The sequence below is a fragment of the Saccopteryx leptura genome, chromosome 2 (genome assembly GCF_036850995.1).
Source record: "Saccopteryx leptura isolate mSacLep1 chromosome 2, mSacLep1_pri_phased_curated, whole genome shotgun sequence".
In the NCBI taxonomy this organism is placed as follows: domain Eukaryota; kingdom Metazoa; phylum Chordata; class Mammalia; order Chiroptera; family Emballonuridae; genus Saccopteryx; species Saccopteryx leptura.
In genome coordinates this window covers 265,059,625-265,080,958 of record NC_089504.1, presented here as the reverse complement: position 1 = coordinate 265,080,958, position 21,334 = coordinate 265,059,625, and the positions used below count along the sequence as shown (strand labels likewise).

Here is a 21,334-nt window from a genome sequence, read left to right as displayed (position 1 = left end):
AGGACACCCACGGGCCTCTCTGGAAGCAGCAAGCTCAACTTCTTGGTTCTATATGCTAAGGAGTCTTAGGAGGTGGAGCAAGGTCTATGGGAAGTTTCTCCCCCATATCCCATTGTGCACTTGGACAAGAAGCCCAGCACGGAGGAAGAGGACTTCGACTCATGCCTACCCTGGGACAGAATACAGCAGCATGGAGGAGAGGGTCTGTCTTAACTGGGTCAGGTTGCTCGATGAAGCTAAAGACAAATACAGAGAAAAACCGCATCAGAACACAGGGCCCAGGGCCCAGACCCTCCCTAGAGGCCCTCAGCCGGGGGTAGGGGGGCGTCCCAGGACAGCTGCCAGGGGACGAGCTGGGGGAAGCCGCAATGGTCCAGGGACTGTCAAGAGACCTGGGTTGGATGCAGCAACACACACACACACACACACACACACACACACACACACACACACACACATATTTTTTGTCCTAGAAGACATTTCATCTGGATGCACAGGTCACAATGCCAACCCCACTGAACCAGGGAAGTAAAATAAAGAGATGAGGCCAGATGAGCACTAGAAGCATCAGACTTTGGGGCTGTTTGGACCCTAGAGATCATGAGCAAGTGTTCCATGTTGGCCTGCCTCCCCATTAAGCAATGAGGGGACATATGCAAATGGGAAGGTCAGGCAAGCTGGCATTTCAGACGAGCAGTATCCTCAACATGGAAATAGAAGCTGACAGTGGACAGAAGACAAGGGTTGGGAGAGACCACGCGGAAAACAGGGAGCTTTCTGGCCTGGGAGTGGGACCGACTCCTAGCGGCTGTGAAGGAGGAAGAGAAAGGGTACAACATGGCCCCAGGACAGGAGGCTAGGACAGAGTCACCCTGTCATTGAGCAGCAGACTTTGATATCAGTGGGATTCCAACTCCAACTTACAATTTTGGACTGAACTTGCTATGACTGCCTCTCGCAGCTGAGGTCGCAACCATTCAAAACCTTTGAGCAAGGAGAATCTTAAGATGGTGTGGTCTCCTGGGAAGAAAGCAGGGGAAGCATTAAAAGCCTTTATAGCAACACCCAACAAAAGAAATCTTGCTAAGTAAGCCAGAAAGCTCCTGTTTAACACTCCTTGGATTACAGGATGTTAATGATAGAATGTTTTCTAAATCCAAATATCTGTATCTTAGATCAGGGGTCTGAGGCCACAGAAGGGAAGCAAGATTCTCAAACTACCTCAGCTCAGGCAGGATGATTCTCCAGGCCTAGAGCCCAAGCAGCCTCACCCCTCCACTCAGGGTGTCCTGCTGACCTCTTCCAACTTCTGACACCAGACACGGTTTTACTTCCCTGGAGCTCAGCATAGGAGATGAGCCAAAGACTAGGGGCTCTTTGGCTACCACTGGGGGCATTTTCTCACTCCTTGGAGTGGGTATCAGCTGCCCACCCTCCCTGCCCACCTCCCTCTCTTTTTCCTCTTACTGTTCCCCTCCCATCTCCCTATCCCCCACCCTCATCCTAAATAAGTCCTTGCATCTGCAGGAGCATTGCGGCCCACATACTGAAAAGATTACAGTGTCTGTCTGCTGATGTGACATTTCACAAGGCAGAGACATGGACAAGAAGCCATGTTCCTTGACCACAGTGGCAGCTGCAGCCAGGGAGGGGGGTGATTTGTTTTCCCTCTCAGGGGGTCAGAGGGGCAGGAGACAGGCTTTATAGCCAGAGTTGCTTCCCAGAGGTGGATTGAGACTTCCAGGGCCCCAAAGAAGGGAGTGGCACACTTGTCTGTGGAGGCTGGAGTGAGGGCGGCGTGTGCACCTGGGAAAAAGGACACAAGCACCGAGTGTTGGCCGGTATGGGCTGACACAGCAGAAGGCTCATCCTGGGACGGTCAGCTGCTGTTTTTCTAGTGTGTGTGTGTGTGTGTGTGTGTGTGTGTGTGTGTGTGTGTGTGTGTGTCAGAGACAGAGAGAGACAGAGAGAGGGACAGACAGACAGGAAGGGAGAGAGATGAGAAGCATCAATTCTTTGTTGCGGCACCTTAGTTGTTCACTCATTGCTTTCTCATATGTGCCTTGACTGACCGAGGGGCTACAGCAGAGCGAGTGGCCCCTTGCTCAAGCCAGCGACCTTGGGCTCAAGCTGGTGAGCTGTGCTCAAACCAGATGAGCCTGTGCCCAAGCTGGCAACCTCAGGATTTCAGCGTGGGTCCTCTGCATCCCAGTCCAACGGTCTATCCACTGTGCCACCGCCTGGTCAGGCTCAGCTGCTGTTTTTCAAACTCCTGTCCTACCTCCACATTTTGTTCTGATGTTGGGACTGCTTCCTGGTGCCCAGACCTGTTCTCTTTGGTTTCCAGAACTTTCTGTCACAGAGACACCTAGCCTTGTCCTTGCTGGGTACTGCCCTGGGCACCTTCTTCCCTCTCTTTAAAGTTCCCTTTTGCTAAAATCCTGATCTCAGTGCAGGTATTGGGAAATGGACCAGGTTTAACTGCTCTGTGCAAAGAAAACATATCTCTGTGTATCTTCAAGCACATGTATTTATAAACATATGAATAATATATAATGTGAATAATATGTAGTAAGAACGTATAATTAACAATATACTAATAATATATGAGTCTCTCAAAATCACATCACACAGAGAAAATCCTATTAACACTCTATGTCTGTTTTTTCCCATGCTTTCATAAAAGTTATATATAAATATATGCATAAAGATCTATATGTATGTGTATATATTTGCCATGATAGAATCATACCCTACATCCAATTTTTTCACTTAAAACTATCACAGCTAGTTGGAATGGGGGCCTCTTGAACAGCAGAAAAGCAGGTCACCACCTCCATGTCCCCACCACTGAGACTATGACCCTCACGCCCAGAGGCATCATGGGAGGTAACGCTGGGGAGCCGCCTATGGGGTAGGGGGTACCTTTCGCCAGCACTGACAGCCACAGATAAAATATACTTTAATGCTTGTCTGAGGGCCAAGTTAACGAGATACCCACCCCACCCGCAAACACCCTCTGGGAGGCCTCCCAGTTGGTCCTTCAAGCCTTCGCTTTCCCCTGACAAGTCTTGTTTGCTAGAAGATGGGGCTGGGGGTCACAGTGGAGCTTCCTTACCTCCACTCGGGGGACAGTCCTTGTGTATGGACTTAGGAGGAATTCTTCCATCGCTGAACTTCTTCCCCCTGAACTCTAAGTAAGAGCGGGTCGCCTTCCAGGAACAGAACCTGTGACAAGAATGGCTTCTGGTCACAAGAAGGAAACCGCCTGTGGAGGAGACTGCAACAATGACCGCGGGGAATGGGGCCAGGAAGGGTCCTCTCAGAGAGTGGGGCTCCCACAGAGAAGAGGAGAGCTCCTGCCTCCGGGGCTGCCTGGCTCCAGGAGGGCCCGGCGGGCAGTACACGGGGACTTCTCCTGGAACCACAGTGAGTGGGGTCTAGGAATCTGCTGTCCCCACCCCGGTGTGCTCACTTGAGCATCCAACTCTGAGACCCACCTCACCCTACCTGCTGCAGCCAGAGCATCTGACTGGCCTCCCTCAGGTCCTGACGACCCCTGGTTTCCATCCTGTCTCCTACTGAGGGCCTCGAACCCCTCACCTCGCTCCCTGCAGTGAAACCTGGCAGCTCACATGAACTCAGACTCGCATCCTCACTACGGCCCGAGAACTGCTGCTCCATAGACACCCTCACAATGCTCTCCACCTCTTCCTCCTTGGCCCTGAACCGCTTGCTATCCTTCAGCCTGCCCTGAGACCGGACCCCTTGGAGGTCTGTGTTGGCTTTATTTTCTATCCTGCCTTGGCTCTGGTGGTCTTTACTGCTGCCCTCCTGTCTGAGGGACAAGCTACCCAATCACAGCTAGTTTCTCCCATTCCACTTGCTAAACTGGGTCTCCCTCCCGTCATGGACCTCCCAACATGCCAAGGATGCGTTCTTTTTGATGCTTGAGAGACCAAGAGACCTGATTTCTAATCCACTTACCAAGTGGCACCACTTCCCCAGGCAAGTCCCTTAACCACTCTGAACCTCAGTTTCCTCATCTATAAAATAGGGATAACGATACTTTGCACCACCCACCTCACAGGGTGCTTGAGAGGTTGAGATAACAGAGGTGAGTACAGTTTGCACAACATGAAACTCTTCCTAAGTACTCAGGAAAGTAAAGGACCCGTTGCACAAGGAACAGGGATGAGGGACAGCTGAACACTGACACCAGCCAGGAGCCGCATGTATTTCCCAGGGGTTTCTGATCTTCCAGAAAATTTCAGGATGAATTTCTATTTAGTCCTGGTTAGCAGAAGTAGACCCAACTCTAGAATCAAGTGCTAGACCAATGATTTTCAACCAGCAGTCCATGGATGGGGCCACCAGAAATTTTGTGTAACCGAAAGAGTTAACTACCCTGATGTTGTACAAAGATTATAGACTCAATGATCTTAGTCGCATTTGCTTATACTCAGGACATTTCTTTGCCTTAATGGTCCCTGAAATAATTCTTCTGTTTTCACCTGTCCCCAAGTGTAAAAAGGTTGAAAACCACTGTGCTAGATAACAGTTGGTGTTCAAAAGGCTCCATTGGTTACCTTGAAATTGGATTTTTTTTTAAAAAATTTCTTTCAATCTTTAGAGATTTAAAAATTAAGGTTTGTGGATTGCTAAGCAACCTTAACACACTTCTGTTTTAAGCAAGTAAGTGTCGTGTGTGTGGGAGAGGGAAACCCCTAAGAACTGGAGTTACAATAATAATCTAAACATCCCAACTAGCCTGGTCTGGAACCATTTCAGCCAGTTGTCCTGTGGTCACTACCACCCAGGGCACTGCCGTTCCCCATGTGGAAGGGGTGAGCTGGAGCCACAGGAGACCACGGGCATGAATAACCAGCTGGAAGAACATAGGAGAGGCTCTGAGCCCGAGCTGCGACAGGGCAGGTTAGGACCCAGTGGTTGCATTTGGCCTACAGATACTGTCTTTGTTTCAGTTTTGTTTTTGACCTTCACAACAGCCTCAGCGTGGTTTAGGTTTGAGTTGGTGGCCACATTTGCTACTTTAACCTTGGGAGATGAAGACAAGAACCTGAATTTCTAGCAACCTCTTGAAAATCGAAATGTCTAGCAACTGTGCCCCTACTGGTTGTTATGGAATGTGGGCATAACAGAGCAAAACTTTTCTGGCTCCCTGACCCCACGAAGTTCCTTAAGTATGAGCACAGTTGTGTCAGTCTTGACAGAGTTTCTCCCCAGTCGCGTAGGTCCATTGGCACCCTTAGGTGAGGAACGTACGCCGAACACAACCTAGCGCCCTTGTTTCAAACGACCACGGGGAGAGTTGGAGCCAGGCATCCTGATCCCCAGTGTCCCACAGCCTTCCCCTTCCGTCCTCGGAATCAGTGTTCAGGGTGGGCGTGCGTGGGACACAGCGTAGTAAGGAGGAGAAGGATACACTGTCTTGGTTCCCATGAATCTGGAAACCGCTGCAGAGAGCTACAGGAAGACAGGAAACTCTGCAGAAAGTCACACGTGTTTTCTTGACCGCGGGAGGGGAGCGGAGGTAGTTACCTTTTCCAGAAGTACATAATGACGGGGAAGACAGACATGATAGCCATGTGGAAGATGCCCCGATCCAGGTGGCCGTCTGAAATGGCAGCAAGGATGGCATCCTTCTGGGACTCGGAGATGTTCACCTGCCCGCAGAGTGGGAGCCCGTCACTGGCAGAGGCTCCAGGTGAGTAGAAAACCTTTCTCGGCCCCCACAACCTTGAAGACCACCCCCTCCTCAGGAAACAGAAGCGTTTTGCGGGGGCTGCTAAGCAAAGGACACCTGGCTGACCCAGGACCTAGCCGGTGCCTGACAATGAGCTCTCAGGGTTCTTGTGGAGAAAATGCCCACGTGGCACAAAGCCAGGGAAGAGTGGCAGGCCCCCTTACCCTTAGCTTTGGAGGGATATCGGACTGCAGGTAGAGCTTTAGGATGATGTCAATCTTGGACTTCATCAGGATCACATCATTTTCGTTATAGGCCCGGTTGACTTGCAGCACACGAGCTGAACTCACCAAATTGTTAAATCTACAAAGAGGCAGCAAGTAGGAAATCGGCAAAAAGGAAAGCAGTGACTAATTAGGGCAGCCAGCCCAGACCTATTTCTGGCCTAAGGAAGACAGGGCTTAGTCCTGGACTAGGCTATGACTTCATTCCTTTGATCATAATTCATCTATTGGCAAATACTAATCGAGTGCCTGCCACATGTCAGATCATGTGCTAAGTGCTTCTCCAAATGTATTTCTTCATCACCAACTCCCTGATTTATCCCATCATCCCTTCCTTACCCATCCTGGCCCTCTGATGGCTTCGGGGCTAAGGGCTAACTTGGTGTTTCTCTGTACTGACCCCCTCACAATTACCACCAGTCTCTGGTGGTAATCATATATTATTTTTCTTTTTAAGCGCAAGAGAGAGACAGACAGACAGGAAGGGAGAGAGATGAGAAGCATCAGTTCTTCGTTGCGGCACCTTAGTTGTTCATTGATTGCTTTCTTTCAACATATCACTTTTGTTAATTGTTTTAACTATCATAAAATATACACAACATAACATTGAGCAGTTTAACCGTTTTTGAAGAGTACAGTTCAATAGCATTAAGTACATCCACATTGTTGTGTGATCCTCACCACCATCATCTCCAGAACCTTCTTCATCTTCCCAAAAGAAACTCCACATCCATTAAACACTAACTCCCATTCCCCCCCCACACACACTTCTGGCAGCCCCCATTCTCCTTTCTGTCTCCTAGCAACATATTCTTTTAGTCAAATATCTGCCAATTATACTGGGCTAAGTACACAGCTGACTTCTCTCAGGCCGTGTAAAATCTTAACAATTGAAAGTCCTCCTAAGAGTAGAACACCAGGTTTTCCCCCTATCCATTCATATAGTCAATCAACAAACATTTCTGAAGGGTTTACTCTGTGCCGGGCACAGTGCCAGGAATAGGGACTTCAGCAGTGATCACAATCAACAAAGTCTAGCTTTCCGGGGAGCTCACACTCAGTGAGGGAAGAAGATGCCTAAACAAATAGGTGATAATTAAGTATCCAGGAGAGCTGTGAAGACAGCAAAAGGTCATGCTCTGATGGGGGAGGGATGGGCACTGAGACACGAGCAATGAGAAGGAAAAGGACTCATTTGAGGCCAGCTCAGTGGGCGGGGAGGAGCAGTGTGCAGAGCCTTAGAACCTGAACCTGGGCAAGTGGCGAGGAACCGGAGGTGAGCTCCCAGATGCAGGTGGGTACCCCGAGATGCAGGTAGGTCCTGGATGCTCACATAGAACCATTTAGGCAGTGGGAGGATGTTGGGACTTGATCCCAGTGGAAATGGGAAGCCCCTGGGACATTTTAGGCAGGAGAGGGCTCTAACCTGGTTGACACCGTTCAAAGGCTCTGGGGCTGCTCTGTGCAGAGAACGGATTGTAGTAAGCAAGCAAGCAGAGACGATGGTGACGGAATTGCAGCAGCAGCTGAAGGCTGTTCACTCTGGTGTTCCTTTCATTCCCCACTTGCCTCCCCTTTGCACACACTTAAAAAAGCCCCCCCCAAAAAAGCTCACTAACCCCTCCTCATTTTTCAAACTTCAGCATGGGTGCCCTGTCTCCCGAGAACCCACACCTGAGGACTCCGTTGTCTACGTGCACTTCCTGACTTGACCATAATACCTAGCATCCCACTTCCTACCTTAATCTGTGTCTTTTCTGCCATCCCTGTTTCTGTGGGATCTTGGAGAATAGAGAGCATGTCTTACTGGTATTTTTTTTTGTATCTTCAATGCAACATCCAAGGCCAAGAATAATCGAGCAACCAATCAGCGTCTGTGGAACTGAGCTAAGTCCCTGACTGAAGTGCAGTAGAAAAACTCCTACCCCGAACTGCTGTGCCCAGGTACCAGTGCCCGGCATTTCAGAAAGCCACCTGCAGGCAGGCAGACTGTACACAGCTGGGGCCCCCTTAGCACACGCTCACACTGTTCCAACCAGTTGAGATAGTACTGAGAGTACTTCGTGCTTCTTCCTAAATATTTCTGCCCAAAAAACTTTGTACTTGTGACTATAATTCAGTGGTTCTCAACCTTTCTAATGCCGTGACCCCGCAATACAGTTCCTCATGTTGTGGTGACCCCAAACCAAAAAATAATTTTGGTGGCTACTTAATAACTGTAATTTTGCTACAGTTATGATTCGGAATGTAAATACCTGATATGCATTATGTATTTTCCGATGGCTTTAGGCAACCCCACCGGGGTCGCGACCCACAGGTTGAGAACCGCTGCTATAATTCATAATTTATGAAAAGTAAGAAAAGAGTAAACATGCAAATAAAGATATTGGCTGTTTCTGAGAAAACAAATTGGTGAAATGCTTTGGAAGGTTCCAATAATAAAGGCAAGTTGCAACAGCTCAGATAAGGGCCTAATATCCAAAATATACAAAGAACTCATAAAACTCAACAACAAACAAACAATCCAATAAAAAAATGGGAAGAGGATATGAACAGACGCTTCTCCCAGGAAGAAATACAAATGGCCAACAGATATATGAAAAGATGCTCATCTTCTTTCGTTATTAGAGAAATGCAAATCAAAACTGCAATGAGATACCACCTCACACCTGTTAGATTAGCTATTATTAACAAGACAGGTAATAGCAAATGTTGGAGAGGCTGTGGAGAAAAAGGAACTCTCATCCACTGTTGGTGGGAATGTAAAGTAGTACAACCATTATGGAAGAAAGTATGGTGGTTCCTCAAAAAACTGAAAATAGAACTACCTTATGACCCAGCAATCCCTTTACTGGCTATATACCCCAAAAACTCAGAAACATTGATACATAAAGACACATGCAGCCCCATGTTTATTGCAGCATTGTTCACAGTGGCCAGGACATGGAAACAACCAAAAAGCCCGTCAATAGATGACTGGATAAAGAAGATGTGGCACATATACACTATGGAATACTACTCAGCCATAAGAAATGATGACATCGGATCATTTACAGCAAAATGGTGGGATCTTGATAACATGATACGAAGCGAAATAAGTAAATCAGAAAAAACCAGGAACTGCATTATTCCATATGTAGGTGGGACATAAAAGTGAAACTAAGAGACATTGATAAGAGTGTGGTGGTTACGGGGGGGAGGGGGTAAAGGGAGAGGGAAAGGAGGAGTGGGAGGGGCACAAAGAAAACTAGATAGAAGGTGACAGAGGACAATCTGACTTTGGGTGATGGGTATGCAACATAATTGAATGACAAGATAACCTGGACTTGTTATCTTTGAATATATGTATCCTGATTTATTGATGTCGCCCCATTAAAAAAATAAAATTAAAAAAAAAAAAGGCAAGTTGCTTTTTTTAAAAAAAACAAACAAACTGCTATTTAGTCAGGTGTGGCAAGGCACTTTCAAACACTGAAAAAAGAACACATATAAAAATCTAGAAGGATGAAGGTGCCTTGCAGTAATAACCTTTAAGTTCTTGCTCTACTTGAACGAGAGAAAAATTGGAATTAGATAGTTTTCTAGGGATAGCATGTACAGAAAAATATGTAGACTCCCCCACACACAATTAGTGCAATGGTTTTGGCTTTACATCAAAAGTTTGACAGGTGAACAAATGTACATTAATATGTTTTAACTTAAAAATACCTATTTAATCTCATGCGCGCACACACACAGTTTACTTACTACAATCCCTTGCTTTAACGAATTGGTCCAACAGTGCTACATAAGAGGCTTTCTTTCCATCGTGTTAATAAGTAACAGAACAAAAGGGCCCCACGTCCTGGGTATAACTGCATTTCACTATTGGGAACTCCAAAATACTGAAGAGCTTTAGGACTCAAAGGAAAGAATGGTGGCAATGATACAGTGACAGCAGTCAGTGGGAGTCTGTGAAATCACTGTGTTACAGGCCACTCAGTCTTTGCCGGGAGATACCAAGCGAGCACCGAAAGCTGGAGGGGAAGGCAAGACGGGAAACTTACTTCTCCATTTCAGAAAAGAAGTGTAAATCGTTGATGGCAAAGTTGACAGTGATCATCTTGTGGCCAAATATACGGCGCTTTGCAAGGATTATATCTCCATTCTCATCCGCACTCCGGACATTTGTGTGATATGGGGACAGGTGTCCTGATATGTTTGATGGCGTAGCGATATCTGAAAGAGAAAGAGGAAGGGAATACCATCTAGCTTGAGCAAGTGTCTCTGAAGCCTGAAGCCTTCAATCTGGGCAGAACTAAAATGAAGACAGGAAACAGTGAACCCCAATTTCCTGAACTGGACCATCCTCTTCCCGATTTTAGGATTCTGTGCAGACCTAGAAATTATTCCTTCCTATTTTGCCTGCCTAACTTGATCATGCCTGAAAATTCAATGTCATGTCATTTTCTGAGAGAAGTCTTTCCTGACTGTCTCCCTTGACTAATTAGGGTCTCTCTGTAACTATTATTGGGATCACTCACCACAATTATGTAATAATAGCAAGAATACTAGCTCACCCTGTTATACAACTTACTATTACCAGGAATAGTTTTAAGATGTTTTATATATGTATATCGACTCACTTAATCTTCACAACGACTCTATGAGACAAGCACAATTATTTCCATTCTACAGATGAGAAGCTTGAGGTATAAAGTCACTGTCACAAGGCCCTTCAGTTATAAAGTGCCAGATTCAAACGCAGGAGATCTGGCTCCAACATCTATCTATGGCTCTCATTTTTTGCCTTGCCTTCAAAACTAGAGGTGCCCTGGGGGCAGATTTTATGCTGCACGTTCACTGCTGTACCCCCAGCACACTGCAAAGTGCCTGCCACATTCTCAGAGAGCGTGTTGAATGAATGAATGAATAAATGAATGGATGAAATAATTCAATAAGTCTCTACTGCAAACACACAAACAACATAAGGAAATAGTTTTGTAAAATGTGATATCTCACACTGCTTTAAACTGGTCATTCTCCACCCTTTCTGGCTCCCTGAGCAGAAGCTGCTGGGCTCGGATCCTGTCCATGCAGGCCTGGGCTTGGCTCTGCTCCCAGGACCTGGGCTCCTTGCTGGACCCCAGGCTAAGGCAGGTAGGAACGACACAGAGCCATAGCTCTGCAGCTTCTTATCTGGGCTAGCCCTGTTGCTGACGTCTCAACAGCCAAGGGGAGTGAACAGAGACGTGACTTACTTTCCTTGTTATTGTGTATTTCCTTGTGAAGATAATCTTCAAATTCCTTTTGCGTACTGACATTAGACATAAATCTGCGGTACTTGCAAAAGCTCCTGATAAAGCTGACCATTTTCAGCCAGGCTCTCTTCTGGGGAAAGAGAGAGGGGTACGACACAGTCATTAGTACAGCTGCTGTTCGCTGAGAGCCAGCTACACGCTGGAACTCGACATTCGTTACATGCAATCCTCACAACACCTCCTCTAAAAGGAATAATTTTAAGCTCCAATTCAAAGCACAGGAAACTCAGGTCAGAGAAATTGTATAACCTTCCCCAGATTAAGCAGCTGCTGGATAGAAGATTCCGGCTTCAACCAGGCGTGTCTGGGACCATTGGTAATGCTCTTTCTAATACCGTCTTTCAACAGTGAAGATTTGAGATGCCGTGATTGGAAGAGGTGTGAGTGCTAAAAACAGGAAGAAACAGAGGACAGAGATAAGCGTGACTCACAAGAAGGGAATAAGGGCTTGGGCAGATTTTGAAATGTTGAAATAATAAAATAAGTTAAATCATTTCTAAGCATTAAAAAAAATAATTAAATGCACACACTCACACCACATGCGTGTGCACACACACAAGTTCATTTTTTAAGTTTCTTCATAGATACTGAGTGAACACTCTCCAGTTCATTAACCCCTTGAGAAATTATACCGAGAGCCAGAAGGCATCTTGTTGACCCAGTTTACTTGTCTCATTCAACAGACAGGAACCTCAACAGCAGCTTGGCTTCAGAGAGCTGGTGTAAGTACAGAAATCACTGGATTTCAGATTGAAAACTTGGGAGTTGGGAGCCTTGCTCTACCCGAACTGTGTAGCCTGGGTCAACGTGCTTAACCTGCATGTCCATGTCTCTATGCGTACGATAAAAACTGTAGCCTTCATGGTGTGATGATATCTGAAAGCCCTAAAACAGTGCTTGGCACAAAGTAGGCATACACACATATTCACTTTTTTTTAAATCTTTTCTTATCTAACAGCAACACGACGATCTGAAACAAAAGCAAAGTGCCCTGGTTTTCTCTGAATTAAACCCTTTCTCTCTGAATTAAACGATCATTCCTGGTACACTGACACAGAGTTTGTTCATATATGGAAGAAATAAAAAGAGAAAAGGCTGAGGAAGCCCATTTTCACATCTGGAGAACTGGGTCAATGGGCACAGGCGTTATCATCAGAAATATTGGGGCATGATCTTTGGAGTCAGAGTGGGGCTCAAGTTTTTTCTGATATGAAAAACTCCATAATACATTGAGGAAATGATTATTTCAGAGATTGTTTAAGATTAGTTGTATTTTTTTCTCTCAAAACATGTGAAGACTTTCCTGAATAATGCACCTCTCTTCTCTTTCTTCCCTTTTGATCTCCTCCAGTGGGAGAAAGAATGAGTTGGATGAATGATGAGCTTGGAAGGAGAGGTGGGCATGGTCTGCTGTCAGCCCCCTGCATTCTCTCTGAGACGGGCTTGTCTGCAGGACACGCATTCTAGCCTGTCCTTCCTCCCCCAGCAAGGGGCTCAGCAGGGTAAGTGGAGGCCTAAATTGTTCCATTATTCTATAGTGACTGGACATGCAACTTTAACTTGGGTGCAGAGAGAAGATTATCAAACGCTGTTGAGTTCATGGTCAATCCATGTCTTTGAAAGTAGCTTTCCATTAAAAAACAAAACAAAAAGCCTGACCAGGCAGTGGTGCAGTGGATAGAGCATCGGACTGGGATGCAGAGGACCCATGTTTGAAACCCTGAGGTTGCTGGCTTGAGTGTGGGCTCATCTGCTTGAGCACGGGCTCACCAGCTTGAGTGAGGGGTTGCTGGCATGAGCGTGGAATCATAGACATGACCCCATGGTTGCTGGCTTGAGCCCAAAAGTTGCTGGCTTGAAGTCCAAGATCACTAACTTGAGCTCAAGGTTGCTTGCTTGGGCAAAGGGTCACTTGCTCTGCTGTAACCCCGTGGTCAAGGCACATATGAGAAAGCAATCAGTGAACAACTAAGGAGCTGCAATGAAAAATTGATGCTTCTCATCTCTCTCCCTTCCTGTCTGTCTGTCCATATCTGTCCCTCTCTCTGACTCTCTCTCTGTCTCTGTCAAAAAAAACAAAATAAAAACCAACCCCAAAAAACAACCGGACATTCTGATCTCCATGAGTCTCTCTGCCTGTCACAAAGACAGTAAAGAGAAAGACTGCCTCAAATTCCCACTGTAACAATTTCTCTGAGACTCAGATTCCTTCTTTGTAAATGGGGTTTTAAAAACCTACCCCAAAGGGTAGTTGTTTTTGGTGACTGAATAAGCTAGCAGTGAGACTCTTTTGTATGGTTGGCAATGTCTGGGCAGTTGTTTTCGTATCCCTAGTGTCTTGCCTTCACTGGCTTCCTCACTGACCTGGGAGCCGTGGAGGTGAGTGGTTGTCCCCTTCGAGGTCTTCCTGGGCACTGTCTGTGTTCTGGTGTGTGTTTCCTGAGGGGAAGCTGGGAACAGCTCTTGGTAATCTTCAAACCTGCCAGGAGGAAGCCAAGGATGTCAAACAAGGCCAACGCCGGGCACTTTGAAAGTAACAGTCAACGCAAAGCTATCTCTGCTTTTGGAGGAGGTTGAAGTAGAAATCTGGGAACGCTGAGATACTCAAAAAATACTCTTCTTCCCATTTCAATCCTTTGTCCTTCCCCATCAATACCACAGTGTTCCTTGTTCAGGCAAATGAGCAGAAGTGTGTGTGTGTGTGTGTGTGTGTGTGTGTGTGTGTGTGTGTGTGTGTTCATGCATGCAGGTAGGTAAGTAGGTAAGAGGCTTCAAGATAAGTCTGGCTTTTCTTTGGTAGAGAGGTTCTGGCAATGAACTGTGAGTGGATTATGAGACTCCTTGAGTCACATGGTCTTTAGGAGCCAACCAGCCGCTCTGGAAAAGCTCACTGGGCAACACTCACCACTTTTTCTCCAGAGACTTCATGACAAAGCTCTGGAGCTCTAACAGTGCAGCTATGCTGACATGGTGCATCTGAGAGATCTCTTTGATGATAGGGGCATCACACTGCAGCATTTCTTCTGAAAACAACAGAGAAGGGGGGTGAAGGAAGGAGAGAGAGTGAGAGGAGCCATCGTCTCTATGTCTACCACTTCTGAGGCAGCTGGTATTTTTTTCATCTTAGACTTTTACAGTCCCTTATTCTCAATCTGGTTAGACTCTGACCTCTCCATAATTTGTTTGAAACTCTCAAACACATCTTTGGAATGTTACATGCAAGTGTGTTTGTAGAGCAAATACTGCCTTATCCTTGGTTAGTTCCACTCAAATCTCACATTAGTGGGTAAGGGGAGTCCATGCTAAAAAGACTCATTTCTGCAGCTAGTTTAAAGTTTTTGGTTTAGGAAGATAGCAGAAGAAAAAGGATTAAAGTTATTTGCTGGGGCAGATGGGAAATCCAAGATTACAAACAAGCACTGAAAGGGCAATACAATTTTTGTTCAAAGACGTTCATTAACAACTTGAAAACTCACCAGGGACAGGACCTGCTGACTCTTCTTTCTCTTCCAGCTCACTTACAACAATGTACAGGACTTGATATCCCCAGACTTCACAAATAAATATTTCTTAAAATATTTACCAATTCTACCTCTTTCTATTTTTATAAAATCTATAACCTCATCTTGGTTTACAACAAGCAACACACACACACACACACACACACACACACACACACACACACACACACACCCATATGTTCATCTGTGTCAAAATAAGAGGCTTTATCTTCATTACTTTGCTATAGATTTGTTTACCTCTAAGATGGGATCAAGCTCATCCCCTTTTGTTTCCCTCCAGACTTACGGGTTAATACAACACACACTTGTATGGGTTAATACAATGCAACGTCTGCTTCTAGTTAAATGAATTTACATGGGTCCCACCATAGGCAAGAAAACAAGACAGTATTTATGAGGATTTTCAGGGAGACAGTGCTGCTTCCTGGCACAACCATCTTTATAACCTATGAGTGGTGGACACTCCAACTTTGCATACAGCTCACTCTCGCTTTTGTAGATAACACCATTCTACTCAGATAACTTGAGTTGGGATTCAGGTCCCACCAACTAGATAAGTTAGTTACTGTATTTCCTCTGTTTCCCTTTCCTCACGAGTCAAGTAGGGACATTTATCCCTGTCGTATAGGGATTAAATCAGGGTTGAATAAAATTAAACGAGAGCCCATATAGTACAGATAATTGCAGTGTCTTGCATTTGGCTTCCTTTACTAGTAATATACTATATATAGATTTATTAGTCTCTGCTTGCACTGTCCTTCTTAATTTTTGTCTCAATACTGCCCCATGTGGCTGCCACTCTGTTCTGCTCTCTCAAGAGGACTCATTTAAGACAGCCTCTTTTCCAGACTCTTCCAAGATACTAAAGGGAGAAGTAAACAGTATCAGGAGAAGTGGCTGCATACCTGGAGAGATTTTTCCATGGAAAAAAGTCTTGACTATATTTTCAATGAGAGACTTTCGGATCTTTTCATTCATCTCAGCACTGACCTTCTGTACGGCTATCAGGAATTGCAAGGGGCCCTCGGCCTTTTGTTCTTTGAGGAACTCCATGAAGAACTCCAAGTGGTGTGCATTTAGGAGGATTTCTGTCAGGTTCCTGGAAAAGAAGAAAGCATCATTGGTGGAGAGATTGAGGTGCTGACCCTGGCTTCCACTCCAGTTAGGGAATGCGGGAGGGCTTCTCCCAGGCAACGGGGCCCTTAACCACATGTGAAGCTCAGGGTATATGAATTGGTTATTCTGTTTTCTTGGAGGTAAATTTTTATGTATCCATCCTAAGCCTGGTCCTGTCATTTGACGACCCCACTGGAAGGGGAGGGGGCCTATGTTACCATCATTTCTGTTTAACTGAAATTTTGGATGATACAATTTATAGAGTTCTAAAATCTTTTGACAGTTTTGTCCACTTTTACTATAGTATTTATAGGGAGACACTTTTTGAGGGTTTTACTCCCCCATTCCAGATGCTTAATTCCACACCATCAGTGTTTTTAAAAAAATCTGTATCTTCCCTTATATAATATATCTACTCTGTCAACCTCAGGCCTTTAATGTCACTTACAGTAACAACTACAACAACCTTTCAGCTATTATTTCTGCCTTCAGTCTGAGTCTCTGACTCCTCATACTATACTGCTCACAAATCTTAGGGGATATTTAAAAAAAAAATGAAGCTATAAAGTATTCCCTAATTTTTGTGAGCATAATTAGGGGATATCTCAAAATGAATATGAAGCAATAAAATATTCCCTAATTTTTGTGAGCAGTGTATCATTGCTATTTCTCCCAGAGCAATATTTTAAAAGTCCATATAATAGGTATTTTTGCTATTCCTGTTCTAACCAACCCCATGAATCCTTCTTGCTATTGGAACAATATATATTCCTTCATGAGTCACTCAAGACCTTCTTTCAGTTGTTTTAGTCTCAATCTAACTTTCTAATTATAGGTTTCATGTCCCTTCTCCCCAGGCATCCTGTGCTTGAACCCCACTGGACTAGTTCCAAGTCTCCAAGTACCACTTTCATAGTTCTGAGTGTATCTCTTTGTGTCCTTTATTCAGCTTGGAAGGTTTGGACCTACCCACACAATTCTCCCATTTCTTTGCAATTGAATTCCTACACGCAGGTCAGGGCCTCTTTTGACACTCTAACTTTTCCTAGTGCTACTCAAAATTTCCTCCTTCCATTATACTCTCTTAGTAATCAGTCAATCTTTTATCATTACATTTTAATGTCAGTATTGTAGTTTATTTAGTTATATATTTGAGTAAGGGCAAAGATGATGTCCTTTTGGGGGGTACCATGAGCATCTACAGAGTGTCTGGGACACAGCATGTGCTCAGTAACTGTTTATTACTTTGAATTTGGGCTAGGGACAAGGTTTAAGAGAGCTGCAACTGTGGTATACCTGGGCCATTCTGCTGTGTTTTAACTGAACATATATAAAACTGAACTATATAACCATGCAAATTCCCTTTAGAGTTTAATGATCTTGTACATAAATGATTTAGAAAAGACTTCTGTGATATTAATATTTAACTAAATTGGAAAATAGGTCTTTCTACAGACATAGTGAAAAAGTGGTAAATAGTACAAATTGGAATACCAAAAGAAATAAAAAATTGAATGAACCTCAGGGATTAATTTCAGTTTCTTGAAAGGGAAGAAGATCTCTCTAGAGTAGTTAAAAGAGACGGAGGACTTATCACTCCCTATGAATGTTAACAGTAATAGAAAACATACTTTTGGGAACATTCTCTATGTAAATATTCTGTCAGTGACTTTGACTACCAAATTTGTACGTGTTAATATATCCCTTGCCTCTGTAAGAGAACTTTCCAGATAGCTAGTCATTAATAGAGAGTTACTGAATTTTAAAAAATGAATAAGTGAATGAATGAATGAATGAATGGCGTGGCTTACAAGAAAATTATAGTCAAGAAGGTAGAAAACATATCTAAAAGATAAAAAGCAGTATAAAATAATACGTGGTAAGTGCTTGGGGTTGTATGTTAGGGATTTAGTGTTTCAGAAAGGAAGGGAGTTATGCATTTGGAGAACTTCTTAGGTAGAGGTGGCATTTGGACCAAGAAAAGTGGAACAGGTGAGTGGGCACTCCTGAAAGAAAAGGCCATTGAGTATTTGCCTAGGGGTGGAACCTTGACAGGGGCTGACTCTAGGATTGATCATACGGGGGAGAGACAGGAAGTAAGGAACCAGTTGGGAGACTACTACCGTAGTACACAATCCAGAAAACACAAGTATGCAAGGATGCATATACAAAGATTTTTTTTATGGTACCACTGAGAGCAATGAAAAATTAAAGACAGTATGAATGTTAATGAAAAATGCATAAATACAATCATGCTATAGCCATACTATGGGAGGAGGTAGACCTTGACATACTGTCAGGAAAGAGTGTCTATGATAGGTTATGTTGAAAAAGTCATTGTATAATATATTTTGCATGGTGCCAGGTTTTGAAAATAAAAAAAAAGATTTACAATGCTAAGTATGCCTGTGCATGCAGGTGTGACGTGTGGAAAAGGATCTGGAAACTAACACACAGAAGATGAAGTCCATGCTGAATCTCAGGACCTATGTCTTACCTGGGTTTTAGCGAAGGCTTCCTGACAAAAGATATCTTTTTAGAGAAGGACAATTTCTTTTGGGAGAATGAGCGTGTCCTTGGTTCTCTGAAAATTTCCACTGGAGAATCTAGTTAAAAATCACAAAGTTGGGCAACACCATGTTATAAAGAACACTGCAGAGAAGAAGAAGGGACGAAACAGTAGTGACATTTACCAGACACTGACTGTGCCTGGAAAAACCAGTCCCCCAGTTGCTGCCATCTCAGGCCATCAGTGCTAGGGATGCACAGGCCATTAGTGCATAAGAAACTTAGGGATGATTTTAACCCCTGGCACTAATATCAGCCCAGACTGTTATTTAAGTCTGTTGGCTATTCGGCCTGGAACCCACCTTCCTCAGAAGACTGCTGAGACCTCGTCCATTATACTTCTCCTTATCATCAACACCAAATGGCTTCCTTCCCCCAATCAACCATTTTTACTGGACCACAGTCACCATGACAGTCTTCCCGGACCACTCTGCTATCCCATCCTGAACCCTTCCACTTGCCCTCTGGAACTCCTGCTTTGTAATTGGAAAACCCTCCCAGATTCTTGTTTGACCTGTTTGTTAAGAGCTCCCTCCCCTTGGGGCTTTATCAGACACTGTTCCCTTTCCTGAGGGCACAGCTTCTGCAGCACGCCTTCAAGGGGTATTCTGTCCCACCATCCACAATTCAGAGTGGGTGTCTGGTTCCCTGTTGCTATTTACAAACTATTTCAAATATATGTTAGAACATAACTACTGAAGAATGATAGACTCCCAGACTTTAAGTATGTGAAGAGACCTTTGAGGTTGTTAATATTGTAGGAGAAAACAAAGACTTTCTCAAGGGCAGGGATGGTATACTACTCATCTCACTCCTCCAGAAATTAGAACATGGCCTGGTTATACTCAATCCTTTAAACTACTTATTAAATAGAATGTACCTCATCCCAACAGGAAACTTTTGTATCATTTGGTAATTCTTACAGTGACAGCATACAAAAGGATGGAAAACAATAGAAATATATACTGGACCTAATGTATAATTGAATAGGTGAAAAAGAAAATCCAGACTATGGAACACCGGACATCAAAAAAAAGAAAAAGAAAGGAAAAAAGGAAGGAAGGAAGGGAGGGAGGGAGGGAGGGAGGGAGGGAAGGAGGGAGGGAGGGAGGGAGGAAGGAAAAGAAACCTATGAAACCTCCCAATAAAAAGAACCCTAGAAATGCTGGATTAAAAATAACACACTTTTAAACACATATGTAACCTTATAAGAAATTAATACAGCCTGACCAGGCAGTGGCGCAATGGATAAAGCAATGGACTGGGACACAGGGGACTCAGGTTTGAAAGCCTGAGGTTGTCAGCTTGAGTGCAGGCTCACCAGCTTGAACGCAGGGTTGCTGGCTTGAGCCCAAAGGTCACTGGCTTAAAGCCCAAGGAAGCTGGCTTGAGCAAGGGGTTACTCACTCTGCTGTAGCTCCTCAGTCAAGGCACATATGAGAAAGCAGTCAATGAACAATTAAGGTACTACAACAAAAAATTGATGCTTCTCATCTCTCTTCTTTCCTGTCTGTCTGTCCTTTTCTGTCCCTCTCTCTGTCTCTCTCTCTCTGTTTCTTACACACACACACACACACACACACACACACACACACACACACACACAGAATCAATCAATGAATGTATAAATAAATGGAAAAACAAATTGATGTCTCTCTCTCTCTCTCTCTCCCCCTTTCTCTCTAAAATCAATAAAGAAATTTTAAAAAATTTAAAAGAAAATATCCAGACTGAAACATATAGAGAAAAAATATGGAGAATACAGAATAAAGCATACAAGACATAGGCGTATGGATGAAATGTCGAAAATAAGTGTAGTAAGATTATCAGAAGGAAGAAGGAAATTAGAATGAAGCAAGACAGGTATTTGAAGAGATCATAACTGAAAATTTCCTGAAACTGACAAAGGACATGGAGTCAGAAATGCAAGAAGTGCTGGTACTCATTCTGGGAGTTGCCTCCACCAAAGGGCCCTGCCTGAGCCAAGGTGATGACCTCCCTTGGGGCAGCCACGTCCCATGTGAGTCAGTGTAGATGTATTGTTACAAAAGCCCCTTGGCTCAATGAAGGACAAATCTGAAGGGCTTTCTCTGGCTTTCAAGCTTCCCTCTGCCGTGGTCTGTTGTAACTGCCCTGCAGTTCAGCATCTGCCTCCGCCCAGTCCTGCTCTCCTCAATCCCTGTGTAATTCCTAAGAATACACCCAACAAATCTCCTTCCACAAATCTCTGACTCCAGGGAATCTCGCAGAAGACAAATCTGCATTATTGAAAACCCCAGAGTAATAATGAGGCAAGAAGGTAGGAATGAACAATTTTCATACTCATCTTCATTTATAAGTGCATCTCATTTCACGATGCCCTTCTATGGCATTGTAGGAGGAGAAAAAAACAAGGCAAGGTCTGACCATTCTTCTTTTCAGACAAAGCATAGTTCCTCTTTTGACTTATGGCCCTGTGAGTTGGGAGATTCTTTTTTATCTGGCTGTCTTCAAATCTATCTGTAAGTTTAAACACTTACCTGTCTTAGGTGCTTTTGCACAATATATTTTGTAGTCATTGCTGATCTTCTCTATGGCCAGCTTTGGATATTTATAGCAGAGTTCCTCAAAGGACATTTTCTCTATGTCTATAGAGAAAAAGAGGGGAGAGTCTAGTTGACCAGTCTGAGTTCAATGAATCAAATACCTTTGTTGCAGGTATGACAAATAGTCTTTTAATGGAATGCTTGCTTATACAAAGAAATACAAGTTCTCTAGGCCAAATTACAAGCCAGGAAATCCAGCCTCTCCTGCCCTCCAGGGTGGGAGAATTCTGCCTTTCTTGGAGACACCTGGCCC

General features: G+C 44.4%; 1 protein-coding gene across 1 annotated transcript in view; it reads right to left on the bottom strand.

Annotated features, from left to right (window-relative positions):
* Nucleotides 1-21,334, bottom strand: part of RGSL1 (regulator of G protein signaling like 1) — a 38,593-nt gene that overhangs the window by 1,146 nt on the left and 16,113 nt on the right. Inside the window, exons 9-20 of the mRNA XM_066363877.1 lie at nucleotides 21,016-21,123; nucleotides 18,426-18,534; nucleotides 15,718-15,911; nucleotides 14,197-14,314; nucleotides 13,656-13,770; nucleotides 11,232-11,361; nucleotides 10,038-10,209; nucleotides 5,932-6,070; nucleotides 5,563-5,687; nucleotides 3,119-3,228; nucleotides 925-1,020; nucleotides 170-236 (exon numbers count right to left, since the gene is read on the bottom strand). Coding sequence (XP_066219974.1) covers nucleotides 170-236; nucleotides 925-1,020; nucleotides 3,119-3,228; nucleotides 5,563-5,687; nucleotides 5,932-6,070; nucleotides 10,038-10,209; nucleotides 11,232-11,361; nucleotides 13,656-13,770; nucleotides 14,197-14,314; nucleotides 15,718-15,911; nucleotides 18,426-18,534; nucleotides 21,016-21,123 — 1,483 coding nt within the window. The remainder of the gene's footprint in view (nucleotides 1-169; nucleotides 237-924; nucleotides 1,021-3,118; nucleotides 3,229-5,562; nucleotides 5,688-5,931; nucleotides 6,071-10,037; nucleotides 10,210-11,231; nucleotides 11,362-13,655; nucleotides 13,771-14,196; nucleotides 14,315-15,717; nucleotides 15,912-18,425; nucleotides 18,535-21,015; nucleotides 21,124-21,334) is intronic.